This window comes from Vulpes vulpes, chromosome 9, assembly GCF_048418805.1.
Source record: "Vulpes vulpes isolate BD-2025 chromosome 9, VulVul3, whole genome shotgun sequence".
In the NCBI taxonomy this organism is placed as follows: domain Eukaryota; kingdom Metazoa; phylum Chordata; class Mammalia; order Carnivora; family Canidae; genus Vulpes; species Vulpes vulpes.
In genome coordinates, this window is record NC_132788.1 from 107,122,684 (window position 1) to 107,136,622 (window position 13,939).

General features: G+C 62.5%; 3 protein-coding genes across 4 annotated transcripts; 2 read left to right on the forward strand and 1 right to left on the reverse strand.

Moving 5' to 3' along the window:
* The first annotated feature begins 253 nt into the window (after window positions 1–253).
* Window positions 254–1,548, forward strand: RAX2 (retina and anterior neural fold homeobox 2). The gene is made up of 2 exons (XM_026019439.2): window positions 254–495; window positions 1,080–1,548. Exons 1-2 carry the CDS (start codon window positions 280–282, stop codon window positions 1,416–1,418), a joined length of 555 nt encoding a protein of 184 aa, XP_025875224.1. The 5' UTR covers window positions 254–279; the 3' UTR covers window positions 1,419–1,548.
* An 836-nt stretch (window positions 1,549–2,384) lies between these two features.
* On the reverse strand, window positions 2,385–5,872 carry MRPL54 (mitochondrial ribosomal protein L54). Its single transcript, XM_026019440.2, has 4 exons — window positions 5,739–5,872; window positions 5,249–5,536; window positions 4,405–4,570; window positions 2,385–3,866 (listed from the first exon to the last, which is right to left on the reverse strand). Exons 2-4 carry the CDS (start codon window positions 5,364–5,366, stop codon window positions 3,734–3,736), a joined length of 417 nt encoding a protein of 138 aa, XP_025875225.1. The 5' UTR covers window positions 5,367–5,536; window positions 5,739–5,872; the 3' UTR covers window positions 2,385–3,733.
* A 24-nt stretch (window positions 5,873–5,896) lies between these two features.
* On the forward strand, window positions 5,897–13,871 carry APBA3 (amyloid beta precursor protein binding family A member 3). Of its 2 annotated transcripts, XM_026019438.2 has the most exons (11): window positions 5,897–6,318; window positions 6,881–7,483; window positions 7,572–7,611; window positions 11,253–11,398; window positions 11,517–11,603; window positions 11,684–11,845; window positions 12,128–12,307; window positions 12,390–12,602; window positions 13,203–13,322; window positions 13,422–13,562; window positions 13,654–13,871. In XM_026019438.2, the coding sequence occupies exons 2-11, from the start codon at window positions 6,908–6,910 to the stop codon at window positions 13,723–13,725; spliced, it is 1,737 nt and encodes a 578-aa protein (XP_025875223.1). In that variant the 5' UTR covers window positions 5,897–6,318; window positions 6,881–6,907; the 3' UTR covers window positions 13,726–13,871. The 2 variants fall into 2 exon arrangements, with proteins under 2 accessions (XP_025875223.1, XP_025875222.2); XM_026019437.2 differs by having other exon boundaries at window positions 6,081–6,318; window positions 11,684–12,307.
* Window positions 13,872–13,939: the final 68 nt, after the last annotated feature.

Genomic DNA, 13,939 nt, shown 5'->3' on the forward strand with positions numbered 1-13,939 from the left:
GGGCGCCGGGCCCGCGTGGACGCTGGGGGGCCGAGGGGCTGCCGGCGGCGGTGAGTACTGAGTGGGGCCAGGGGCCTCTGGGGGCAGCGTCCTAGGCACCCGGAGACGGACGGACAGACGGACAGATGAAAGCGGGGGTGGGGGCCGGAGGCCGCGAGGGAGAGCTCGGGCGGGAGGGGACACAGGTGGAGGGATGGACGGACAGACGGATGGACAGGCAGACCGGGGCCCGCCTCACCGCCCCCTGCCCTGCCGCCCCCCAGGGGTCGAGGAGAAGCCATGTTCCTGAGCCCCGGGGAGGGGCCGCCGGCAGAGGCGGGGGGCCCGGGCCCCGGCGAGGAGACCCCCAAGAAGAAGCACCGCAGGAACCGCACGACCTTCACCACGTACCAGCTGCACCAGCTGGAGAGGGCGTTCGAGGCGTCGCACTACCCAGACGTGTACAGCCGCGAGGAGCTGGCGGCCAAGGTGCACCTGCCCGAGGTGCGCGTGCAGGTGAGGGCGCCCGGCGGCCCCGGGAGGAGCGGGAGCCCGACAGGCCCCCTCCCGGCGTGCAGGCAGGAGACCTGGACATCCGGGAAGGAGGGGATGTGGGACTAGGACCCTGGCGCCGGAGCGCAGGTTTTCCAGTTAGAAAGCAGAAAGGGTCGGGGGCGCGGCTGGCTCAGCTGGCTCAGCAGGTAGAGCAAGTGACTCCTGATCTCGGGGTTGGGGGTTCCAGCCCCACGCTGGGTCTAAGGGTACTTGAAATCTTTTAAAGAAGGAAGGAAGGAAGGTGGGTGTCTCACTGGGCACCCGCTGTGGAGGGGTGCCACAGGAGGGTTCCCATCCTGCCGGCACCCAGGGGGTGGGCCAGGGGGCGCAGCCCGTGCGGGGCATCCCCAGCTGAGGTCGAGGGCCAAGCTTCAGGGGACCTCAGCTGACCTGGTGGGGGCCCTGGGGGGGCCTTCTCCCGAGACACCATCCCCTTGAGGCACAGCAGCAGGCAGGACCCCGCATGGCGGGAGCCCCAAGAAGCTCACGGTGGAGCGAGGGGTGGCCGGGCCCTCAGCTGGGAGCACCCCTCTCACCACCTCCAGGTGTGGTTCCAGAACCGCCGGGCCAAGTGGCGCCGCCAGGAGCGTCTGGAGTCAGGCTCTGGGGCTGTGGCAGCCCCAAGGCTCCCCGAGGCCCCGTCGCTGCCCTTTGCCCGCCCGCCAGCCATGCCACTGCCCCTGGAGCCCTGGCTGGGCCCCGCACCCCCCGCCGTGCCGGGCCTCCCGCGCCTCCTGGCCCCGGGCCCCGGGCTGCAGGCGTCGTTCGGGCCCCACGCCTTTGGTCCGGCCTTCGCGGAGGGCTTCACCCTGGAGGAGGCGTCCCTGCGGCTGCTGGCCAAGGAGCACGCGCAGGCTCTGGACAGGGCCTGGCCACAGGCCTGAGTGTGGGGCCCGCCTAGCCCTCCTGTCTCGGCCTGTCCGTGCCCACCCGTGCTGGTCCCCCCTCACCTCACCCTGCCTTGCAGGGAGACGGGCGCTGCCTCAGGAAGGAAGTGGCCCGGCCTGGGGCCTCGGCCTCCCCATCTGCCAGACGGGCGGGCGTGGGGGGAGGCTCTGGGACAGCAAGGCTGCAGTCACAAGCCACGGACTCACTGCGCCCCGGCCCCCCGCCCGCGCCTGCTCCTCCCCAGCCGAGCCCCAGCTCCCAGGCCTCCCGCTCTCCGAGACATGATCAAGAACAGCCGGGGCGGCGCACGTTCCCCGGCGTCTTTCACCGTGTGCCCGTCCTGGGCCCATCGCCTGACCCTCAAGACAGCTGCTTTCTCGGGGAGGAAACCGAGGCCCAGAGGCCAGGCTTGCTGACCACCCTTCCCAGAACTCAGCTGGACTCCAGGACTAGGAGGCGTCGAGGGCAGAACAGGGTGTGACCAGGCTCGGGCCTGGCCTAGTCTCAGCACAACAGCGGATCTCCCCAGGGGACGGGGCAGGACGGGGCAGCCTGGGTCAGAACAGGAGGGGAGGGGCTCAAGGGCAGAAGTCGCAAGTGACGAGCACCCTGCTTTTGAGGTCTTTTTTGTCCACAAAGTGACTGTAGGACCACTTCTGGGTCCTCACACCGGTGCGCACCCACCGGGTTCAAGCTGGCCTGCTCATCTCGTCTCACTGGGCAACTCACATGAGCCTATGCCCATGTCTTCTCTACGTCGTGGCAGCCGGGTCAATCACCAACCCCCCTCACCCATCCATCACCCACCCTCCATCACCCACCCGGCCACCCACCCCTCCATCACCCCGTCCATGCACCTACTCGTCCATGCACAGGGATGTGATGGGTGAACAGACCAAAATCCCTGCCCTGGTGCAACTCCCGCCCCAGTGGGAGGAAGACAACACAAATAAACGCACACATACATAAAACACCAGCTGGTTTAAGTGTTGAGAGGAAATAAGACCACAAAAGGCAAACTAGAGTGTGTGGCACAAGAGCAGTTTACGGGGGGGGCTCTTGGAGGTGACATCAGAGGACCGGAGGAGGTAAAAGAGGGTGCCATGCCAAGAGAACACCGGGGGAAGAGCCACCGGGCAGAGGGAATGGCACATCCAAAGCCCTGGGGTAGTACCGGGCCTGGGGTGTGGGAGGAACAACCAGGAGGCCTCTGTGGCTGAAGGAAAGCCAGCGAGGTGCCCACGGGGGTGGGGACAGGAGGCAGGTCTGGCAAGGCCTTGTGGCCGCCACAGCTTTGTTTCTACCCTGAGAGCCATGGAGGTCCACAGGAGGACTGGGACCCTCCACCTGCTCTGGGCAGGCCACCAGGGAGGGCAGATAATCCGCTTGGCAGAGTCCTCCTAAGAGGATGAGGGCTCCCGGGTTCCCGGGACTAGAATTAGCCCCCGGCCCCGCCCACCCGGCGACAAGAGGGTGCGGAGGAGCCTGGAGGGGCCCTGGCCCAGCCCCCAGGTGGCGCCTTCATTCTGCCACCCCTGCAACCACATACCAGGCTTCACCCCGGGCCCCTGCCAGGAGTCAGGAACCGGGGAGCCGGGGTTCTCACTCAGGGTCGTGTTCATGGTGCCAGATTAAGACTCCCGGGGGCGTTTCCCGGTGGGGTGGGCGCAGGGGAGGCTGAGACCCAGGTACTAGGCGGTGGACAGGATGGAGGGGAGGCCTAGGTCCCTGGGCTCGACTGGCCCACACAGAGAACATGTGAGCTCATGGGAAGGAAAAGGAAGTGCCTTCCCTGTGGCTGGGCTTGCTGACTGGGCAGGGGTGTCAGCCGGGAGTCCTGGAGCCCCCCCACCCCGCAGAACTACCCCCTGGGGCTACAGGGACCAGAGCCAGAAGGAGCCGCACGTCTGGACACCGAAGCCCCCGAGTGCAGCGTGCCTGAAGGCCGAGCCCACCTGGACGGAGTTTCTGAAGCTCAGAGACTCTCACGTCCCGCTAGTTTGGAAGCGCAAGTCCCCTGCAACCCAGAGGAAGGGACGTGTCTAGGAAACCCTGCCCCTGGAGCCATGGGGCTGAGGCGCCCCCCGCCCACACCCCCCGCAGCACCCAGCAGCATTCAGGGCTACCAGGGGGTGGCCCGTAGGGACCACACAGGTGCCAGGTCAGGGGCCTCCTCTGTCCTCAGAAAACTCTGTTCTCTTCAGGAAAATCAAGTCCTGTGCGGGGGCCGGGTGGGGACGCGGCGTGTGTCTGGGTCGTCCTTCAGGGCCGGGGGAGGCCCCGGGGGCTCTGGGCGGCCGGCCCCCTCCCGCTAGAACCTCCGGCTCCGGCTCAGCCGGTTGTGACGCCAGATGTTCTGTTTGCGCAGCAGCCGCCAGTACTCCCGGCTCTCAGGGTCCAGCTCCTCCAGCTTCTTGGGGGGCCCCACGTTCATCTGGAACAGCCTGCCGCCGTGTGGGCGGGGATCAGGGAGGCGGGCCGACCCCCACGGCTCCCCCACCCCATCCTGCGCCAGTTCCCAGCTGTGGGAAAGCTGGCGCTGGTCTGGGTGGTGGGCACGCACCGCGTCCTCTGCCTCCTGCCCATCGCCTGTGCTGTCCGCGGGGGACACCTCCCCACCCACACCTCTCTGAAGCTTCCCCGGCTTTAAGGATCAGTGTGGGTCAATGGCTTCAGTGCCCTGCTACTGGTCCTGGGGCCAAGAGCAAAATCTTACCTGCCTCCCCGCTGGGCGCCCCCCGCACCCTCACCCCATCTCCCTCTATTCTCCACCTTCACTCTCCTGCTGTTAACAAAGCAAGTGCAGTTCTGCCCCAGGGCCTTTGCACTGGCTGTTCCCTCCACCTTTAACGCGTCTACCGCCCACTCAGGTCCCGAGCCCCGCCTCCCCTCCCCAGGGAAACCCTAGGAAACCTTAGATTTTCTCAGCCAGGCCACCCTCGCCCCATCACACTCTCCCGGCTCTCCAGCCCTGTCACTCACCACTCGGGGTACTCTGCGTCTGGCTTCAGGACCACGTCCTGGCCGTCCTTGTAGATGTTGACACCCATGGCGTGTGTAGTGAGGCGGACAGGGTCAGTGCACACGTCTGGGTCCTTCAGGGCCTCACTGGCCACGCCGCCTTTGCCACCTTTGCCCCCCTTCATGACTGCGGGGTGGGAGAGGGTCGTTTCTGCCGGCTGCGGCCTCGGGAGCCCGACCTTCCCTTCTGCTCCCTCTTCCCCCCGGTGGCCCCGGGGCCCCTGACCGGACTGTCTGCTGCGCCCAAGATGACTTTAGGTGGGACGTGGCTACTGTGTTACACACTGAGGCCTGGAGGGACCAGGTCACCGCTTTCCAATGGTTTTGATTCCTCCCGTCTGCGTCACGGAGAAAGGGCTCGGACGCTCGCAGGCCCAACATGCTGTCAAGTCTCTCCCAACGAAGGAGACGAGGCGAGGCTACACCCGGCTGATTGGGGTTTGCTTCGGTGCCCAATGCTCAGCGGGGCCCCGCCGCGTCCTCGAGGTCCGCTGGCGACTTGCTCGGGTTCACACGGTGCCCGGAAGGCACAACCAGGCCTGGGACCCAAGCTCACGAGGACCCCACCCCCCGCCACACACACACCCATCCACGCATCCGTGCATCCATCCACCCACCCCGCACCTGCGCAGTGGGTCCGATCACCTCCCAGGTACCTCGCACTGCGCCTGCGCACGGAGCTCCGGGCCGACCTCTTTACGCCTGCGCAAGGAGCCTAGGACCCACCTCCCAAGCCAGCGCCTGCGCACTACTAACTCCCCAATGTCCCAAACCTCTCACCCGGGTCCCTCTTAACCCAGCTCACCCGGTCTCTTAGCGTAACCCCGAACGAGGAGTGTTCCAGGCTCGGCAGGGGCCGGAGGCTCCCGGGCCTGCCAGCGGGCCCAGCTCCACGTAGCCCCAAGGAGGCGTCTGGCCGCCATGACGTACGCCGACTGCCGGCACGTGCACTTGTTCCGGGAGACGACAGCGGCCAGGGGGTGCTTGGGAGTTGTAGGCTCCTAGAGATTTCTGGGAAATGTAGTATTCTCCAGTCTTAGGCGTTCCCTGAGTCTTCTTTAAACTTCTACGGATACCCTGTTACTGTATGAGACTTTCAAAAGACATCTCGTTTACTTACTGCCCTTCTCGGGTTGCTTATCACCCACTTTGAGATCACGCCTTATGCATGCCTGATTCTATTCAATCAGCAATTACTAAAAGCCCCCAAAATAATTAGGCAATACTTAATAGACTCGTTATATCCCATTCCTTTTGCTAAATCCGTAACCAGCTCGAGCCCGCTTCATGCTCACAAGTAGGAGGTCGGTGCTCTTATTATCATCCCCGCTTTATAATTCCGGAAGCGGAGCGCAGGGACGGCAAATCCTGCCAGGACGCGCCATTCCGCTTCCCAGCTGTGAGCGAAACCGGAAGTCCGTGTACAATTAGGGTCCCCGCGCTGCTTTCCGGTGTCCCTTTCGTCGAAAGGGACCGCCTTCCGCTTTAATGTCTCCCAGTCCTATTTCTTCCCATCTGCCATCCTTTGGAATAATGCCCGCAGCCGCGGCATTATTAATAATGGGCAGCGATCACCACCCCGCTTTGTGGCGGAGGAAACAGGAGCAGAGGCCAGCCTGGGCTGCCACTCTGTGTAAACTGAGGCTCGGGATGCGAACCCTTGGTCCGGACACCTAGAGTTCCGGCGCGGCGCTGCTGGCTGGGAGAACTACATTTCCCAGCAGGCCTCGCAAACGCGCGCAAGCCCAGTGGGCCGGAGCGCTGCGCGGACGGACCTGCCGGCGCCGCGGCCGGGAATCTGCGAAGGGGACGACCCCAGGGGACGGTCGGGCCGGGGGCGTGGGGCTCTGGGCTGAGGCCACCTCGGCTGGGGAGGTGAGTGTCCCGGCGGGGCCGAGCAGGGTCTGGAGCCGGCGGCTGACGGAAGGGTTGTGAGGTCTTGAGGCTGGGGGTCCGCGAGAGCCCCGGGGGCTTACTCGTAGCCCCGGGCTGGAGTTCGGTCTTCGGGGCTGGGTTCGAGGTCCGGGTCGGAGTCCGGCCTTGATCTTGAGCGTGGAACCGGCGGCTTGGATCTCTAGGTGGTAGGTCTGGGGCCCCGAGGCCGAGGCCCCGGGTGCCTGCGCCCGCCGGGTCGGTGTAGGCAGCCTGGGTTCCACGTCGCGGTGGAGGGAGACTTGGAAGAGCCAGGCCTGGGGCACGGGGCCCACGGGGCCCACGGGCGGGGACACGCACCCCCGGCTCGCCGCCCGCGAGCCACTGCCTGACAACCCCCTGGGCCGCTCTGGGTTTCCTCGTCCCTAAAACGGAGATCGCAGCGGACCCTTCCTTGCAGGGCATGTGGGGGTTAACCTGTGCACCTGTTCTGTAGGAACGGCCTCCCAGAGCCGGCACCCCGGCGGCACTCGGGGAATCTTAATCTTTGAACCTGTGTTTTCAGATGCTGACCTGAGCCTGCGGTCCCAGCATGGACTTCCTGACGGCTTCCCAGTCTCCCTCAGCCCCTCCAGCCATGGACTTGGAGGAGCCCAGGGACACCCTGTCACCCCCTCAGGACCTCACACCCACCTGCCAGTGGGACCCGGTTCCGGCAGGCTCCGGCAGCCTGAGTCAGATGGAACTCGATGGGCCAAGTGTTCAGGACCTGGTGCAGCAGTTTGAGGCCCTGCCTGGTGATCTGGTGGGCTTGTCCCCGGATGGACGTCCCTGCCCCTTGCACGTTGCCACGGGCCACGGCCTGGCTTCCCAGGACGTTGCTGATGCCCATGGGCTCTTGTCTGCAGAGGCGGGCCGGGAGGACCTGCTGAGCCTTCTGCAGTGCCAGGAGTGCCCTCCTTCCCAGCCTTGTCCCAAAGAGCCTCCGGACCCTGCCCCTCGCCTGTTGCAGCCCCCCGAGGACCCGGATGGAGATACCAGTGCCCCGGAATGGGCGGAGGGAGCTTCTGCCGAGCAGGGTGGCAGCAGGAGCTCAAGCAGCTCCCCAGAACCCTGGCTGGAGACGGTACCTCTGGTTGCTCCTGAAGAACCGCCTGCCAGTGCCCAGGTAGAGCCTGTCCCGCCCCCCAGGCCGCCTCTGCTGCCAGGAACCAAGCCAGGGGACTCAGTCCTGCCCCTCTTCTATCTTCTTCCAGAGCCCCAAGACCCTGGTGCCATACCCTGCCCTCCAGGAGGGTGAGTGTCCTGCCCAACCTGGCCCTAGAGACGTAGCAGTTTCAGAATAGCCCACACCACGCTCCCAAAGTGGCACAAAAGTTTGCCAGTAAGGAGTTGCTTCTAGAGAGGCTCTGAGGTTGGTTTGAGTAGATTCCAGACGGTCTGAGAGGAGAGAGATAGAGGCGAGAATGTTCTAGGACGAATAGGGGATGAAAGGGCAGGTGTGGCATTTGTAGCACTGGGTTCTAGAGCAGGGATTGGCGGATTACAGCCATCTGCGGATCCAATCCAGCTCGCCTGTTCTCACGTGAGTTGTGAGTAAACAGCGGCCTTTGCGTTTTTAAGTGGTTGGAGAAAAATAGAATAGTATTTCTCAATCCATGAAAACAATGTGCAACTCAAATTTCCGTGTCCACAAATAAAGTTTTATTGAGACACAGTCATGCCCATTCATTTACATACTGTCTACGGTGGCTTTCGTGTTAACAAAGAGAGGGTTGAACAGTTGCAGCACAGACCATCTGGCCCACAAGCACAAGCATATTTACTGGTTTGGCCCCCGGCATAAGAAGTTTGCTGATCTTGGGGCGCCTGGGTAGCTCGGTTAAGTGTCTGACCCTTGATCTCACCTCAGGTCTTGATCTCAGGGCTGTGAGTTCAAGCTCCACCTCGGGCTCTAGGCTTGGTGTGGAACCTGCTTTAAAAAAAGAAGGTTTGTGAATCTCTGCCCTGAGAGCATGGAAAGAACCAATTCTGGGCACCTGGAATGTTCTAGGATTTCCCCCCCAAACTACCTGAGGCTGTGAGTCAAAGAGCAAGTTTTATCGTTGTGGGAAGGAGAGTTAGTTTGAACTCACAGTTCTAAGAAGTTGCTGGAATCATGGATGGGGCTATGACTCACCTAGGGAGTTCCAGAATTTGGCATTTTGCCTGTGGTTCTAGATTAAAGGAACCTGGGCTGGCAGTGTTCTGGAATGACACCGAGCTATCTAGACGGGGAGTGTTCATGATCGTGGAGTGAATAGAACTTATCTACAGTTCTAGATCAGAGGGTGTTCTAGCGCTGTGGACATGGCTCTCCGATTCTAGAGGAATCAGTTCTAGAGTCACGCTGTACAGTAGAATCAAAATGTGAGTGATGTGTGACTTTTTTATTCTTAATTTTTTTTAAGATTTTTTTTTTTTTTTTATTCATTCATTCATAGAGACACACAGAGAGAGAGACTCAGGCAGAGGGAGAAGTGGGCTCCATGCAGGGAGCCCGACGTGAGACTTGATCCCGGGTTTCCAGGATCACGCCCCAGGCCGCAGGTGGCGCCAAACCACTGCGCCACTGGGGCTGCCCAATTATTTTAAAAAAAATTTTTTTTAATTTTTTTTTCTTTTTTTAAATTTTTATTTATTTATGATAGTCACACAGAGAGAGAGAGAGAGAGAGAGGCAGAGACACGGGCAGAGGGAGAAGCAGGCTCCATGCACTGGGAGCCCGACGTGGGATTCGATTCCGGGTCTCCAGGATCGCGCCCTGGGCCAAAGGCAGGCGCTAAACCGCTGCACCACCCAGGGATCCCATTTTTAAAAATTTTTTAAAGGATTTTATTTATTTATTCATGAGAGACACAGAGAGAGAGAGGCAGAGACACAGGCAGAGGGAGAAGCAAGCCGGGAGCCTGATATGGGACTTGATCCCGGGACCCCAGGATCACACCCTGAGCCGAAGGCAGATGCTCAACTGCTGAGCCACCCAGGCTCCCTGTGACTTTGTTTGTTTTTTTAAGATTTTATTTATTTATTTAGAGAACACACTAGCAGGAGGAAGGGCGGAGGGAGAGAGAAAATCCCAAGCAGACTCCCTGCTGAGTGTTGAACCCAACCCGGTTCCCGGGCTTGATCCCAGGACCCTAAGATCATGACCTGAGCTGAAATCAAGAGTCAGACGCTCAACCAACTGTGCCAGCCAGGTGCCCCCTATGTGTGACTTTTAATTTCCTAGTTACTTGCTCTAAAAAAATAAACATGGGGCGCCTGGCAGGCTCAGTCAGAGGACCTGTGACTCTTGATCATGGTTGTCATGACTTCAAGCCCCATGTTGGGTGTAGAGATGACTTAAATAAAAATGAAAACTGAAAAAAAAATACAGGTAAGATCAATAACATTTTTACATATATATTAAGGTTTTATTTATTTATTTGTGAGAGACAGACACAGGCAGAGGGAGAAGCAGGCTTCAGGCAGGGAGCCCAATGTGGGACTCGATCCCAGGACCCCAGGATCACACCCTGAGCCAAAGGCAGACGCTCAACCACTGAGCCACCCAGGCATCCCTAACAGTATAGTTCAGATGTTGTTTGAACATATAATCCAGATCTTATGATTATTTTACGTTTTTTTCATATAAAATTTTCAAAACCCCGCGCACATTTGACACTCACACCACTTCTCAGTCTGGCCCAGCCGCATTTCAGGTGCACGATACGCACACGTGCCTGGCTGCTACCGTGCTCGATGGCACAGTTCTAGAACCCCAGAGCAGAGTCGTCTGTTGTTCCAGAATGCTTAGGTCACGAAAGATAATGGGCAGAGCTGGCTGTGGTTTAAATCACTTCACGTCACCCAGAGCAGGGGCCGGTACCTGCAGTTCTAAATCCAAGGGGCAACGGCTCCGGGTTTGGACCTTTCAGAACTGGCAGGGCTGGCTGGTTCTGGGCAGCCCAGGGAGTTACGGGAGCCGTGAGGGCAGAGTTCTCGGTGTGGTTCTGGGCTAGGTTGGTGGAATTCTAGAACCGTGAGCAGAGTCGTTCGTCTCTGGACTACTCGGATAAGTGTTAGAACCACTGGGTACAGCTGAGGTGTCCAGCTGGTGGAGGATGTTCTAGAAGCAGAGCCAAGAGCTATCCAGCGCATCATGGTTAAGAAGGTACAGAAGCACGGCGTGGGGAAAATGTGGTTCTGGAGCGGTGCTGGTTTCTAGAACCCCTGCGGAATTCTGTGACTGTCGAGGAGCTCTAGAACCACGAATTGGGGCCATTTGGGGTTCTGGATGGTGTGTGAGTTTGGGACGTGGGGGACGTTGTCTCTCTCTACCCCTAATTGGGCTGTTGTATAACCATGGAGTACAGTTGTCTCCGGTCCTGGGCCGATGAAGGAGAAATCTAGAACAGTGGGCAAAGCTAACTGGCTCTGGATTGATCCAGGGGGGGCTCCAGAACCATTGAGTGCAGTTGACTGTGGTTTTTCTGACCTTGCTGGTTTTAGAAATGGGACTGCCTGGTTCTCGCCTGAGGACAGAATTACAGAAAAAACACAGGGTGGAGGTGTCTGGGTGCTAGAGCGGGTTTTCAGATCTGGCCGTGGTTCTAGGCGCTCGGAGGCCCCCTGAAAACTGGGTCTCCTGCCCCGGGGTCCTTGAGCCATGGATGGAGCCCGAGCTGGCAAGGGGCTCTAGACCTCTGAGGGCCGAGCTGCCTGTCCGTGGCTCCTGCTGACAGGACGGTTCTGGAACAACGAGTGGACCTGTGTGGTCCGGAGTGCTAAGCCGTGGCGAGGGCTCTGTGCTTCCAGCCCGCCGAGGGAGCCCAGACCCAAGGCCGAGCCCGTGGGGTTGGACACGCGTGGCGGGGGCCTCCCGGGGGCTGACCGTCCTCCACTGTTGCCTCCAGTACCTGGTCCCTGTGACCACGAAGACCTCCTGGACGGTGTCATATTTGGGGCGAAATACCTGGGCTCCACGCAGCTGGTGTCCGAGCGGAACCCACCGCCCAGCACGCGCATGGCCCAGGCCCGGGAGGCGATGGACCGGGTCAAGGTGAAGCCAGGGCTGGGCAGGCGGGGTCCCCGGGGCGGGCGGGTCCCCGAGGCCCCTGGAGCCCAGCGCCTTAGAGGCTGGGTCCTGGCGGGCCTCCACCTCCCTCTCGCCCCCACAGGCCCCCGACGGGGAGACCCAGCCCATGACGGAAGTGGACCTCTTTGTGTCCACCAAGAGGGTCAAGGTCCTGACGGCCGACTCCCAGGTACGGGCCAGGCCTGCGGGGCGTGGGGGTCCCCGCCGAGGGCCCCCGCAGCCCGCCCAGCGTGCTGTCCCCCGCGGCAGGAGGCGATGATGGACCACGCGCTGCAGACCATCTCCTACACGGCCGACATCGGCAGCGTGCTGGTGCTCATGGCCCGGCGGCGGCTGGCGCGGAGGCCGGCCTCCCAGACGCGCAGCCGCAGGCTCTACAAGATGCTGTGCCATGTCTTCCACTCAGAGGATGTGAGCGTGGGGGGGTACTTGGGCCGGATACCCCCCACCGGGGGCCTCAGTGTCCTCCCGCTGGTCCTCGGTGCTGTCCGCCCACCACTCCTCAGCCCCTGGTCCCCTGTGGGCCAACCCCTGAACCGTGCCCCCCCCCCCCCCCGGGCCAGCCTCCTGCCTCCCTCTCCCCCCTCGCCCCCGCCCCGGCTGGACTCCACGGGGCCACCGCGCCGTCCCCTGGTGGGTGGGAGGGCGGCTCTGAGGACGCCCCCCGGATGGACGCTGCCCGTCGGCTCGCAGGCCCAGCTCATCGCTCAGGCCATCGGCCAGGCCTTCGCCGCCGCCTACAGCCAGTTCCTCCGGGAAAGCGGCATCGACCCCAGCCAGGTGGGCGCCCCGCAGAGCCAGGGCGCCGCGGGCCCCGGCCACCTGCACAACGGGGACCTCGACCACTTCTCCAACAGCGAGAACTGCAGGGAGGTGAGCAAGCGGCCCGGTGGCCCCGCCAGCCCCCCCATGCGCGGCCCTCACGCCCGCCCCCCGCCCCGTGTCGCCCTCCCAGGTGGTCATCGAGAAGCGCCGGGGTGAGGGCCTGGGCGTGGCCCTGGTGGAGTCGGGCTGGGGCTCCCTGCTGCCCACGGCCGTCATCGCCAACCTGCTGCACGGGGGGCCCGCCGAACGCTCGGGGGCCCTCAGCATCGGGGACCGCCTCACTGCCATCAACGGGACCAGCCTGGTGGGGCTGCCCCTGGCTGCCTGCCAGGCCGCTGTCCGCGTGAGTCCTCCCCGGGAGCGGGGCGCCCTTCCCTGGAGCGCTCCAGAGGGCCGAGGTGCACCGTGCTGTCCCGTCCGCTCCCGGACACCCAAGGGAACGGACTCCTGGGGAGGGAGCTGTTGCCGGCCCAGGGGGGGACCTTGGTGGTGTGAGGGCAGGACTCGAACACAGGCGGCTGGGTGCGGGGCCAGGAGCCTTCCTCCGCCACGAGGCAGCCCGCGTGTTCTTGGGTCTTGACCTTTGTTGCCAGATAGGGAGACTGAGGCCCGAGCTGGGGAGGGCCCCAGGCAGGTCAGGAGGGCAGATCCACGCGGCGTGTTGCCGAGCGTTTGAGCGTGGCAGGCGCTGCTGGAAGCTTGCTCTTGACGGGGAGACTGAGGCCACAGATCGGGAGCAGAGGTCACCCCTCCGACCCGAGGCCTCCTGGCTTGAGTCTGTGTCTCTAACTGCTCCTTGAGGCATCTTCTAGAATCTAGAGCTTCGACTCCAAAGCTCTCATTTCAGAGTGGGTAAACTGAGGCCCCCAGGGGCTGCGGTGTCCCAAGAGGCCCTGCAGCACCCCCGAGGCCCAGCTAGGCCAACAGCCCCTGTCCTGCCCAGGAGGTGAAGTCGCAGACCTTGGTCACCCTCAGCATCATCCACTGCCCACCAGTCACCACAGCCATCATCCGCCGGCCCCACGCCCGTGAACAGCTGGGCTTCTGCGTGGAGGACGGCATTGTGAGACCCCAGCCCTGGATGGGGGGGGACGGAGGGACGGGGGGGGGGGGGCGTGCCAAGCACAGCCGCCTGAGCAGCACGGCACCTCCGACCCCACAGATCTGCAGTCTCCTCCGGGGCGGCATCGCAGAGCGCGGGGGCGTGCGCGTGGGGCACCGCATCATCGAGATCAACGGGCAGAGCGTGGTGGCCACACCGCACGCCCGCATCATTGAGCTGCTCACCGAGGCCCACACAGAGGTGCATGGCGGCGGGTGGGTCCGGGGCGGGGGGCCCTGCTCCTGCCAGCGCGGGCCCCCCGAACTACCGGCCCCCCTCTCTGCTCCCCTAGGTCCACATCAAAACCATGCCGGCCGCCACCTACCGCCTGCTCACGGGCCAGGAGCAGCCCGTGTACCTGTGACCGGCCACCAGCACCCCCGCCCCCGCCCCCCGTCGTGCCTTAGCTCCAGCGGCCCAGGGACTCCATCTGCGGGGCCTCCCGGGCTCGTTGGCGCCGTGTTATTTTCTCATGTAAAACATTAAATGCTTTAAAAAAAAAAAAAAAAACAGCAGAATCTTGGACTGAGGTCTGTGACGTTGAGAGAAGACAGGACCGACTCTCGTGCCGTGTCCTG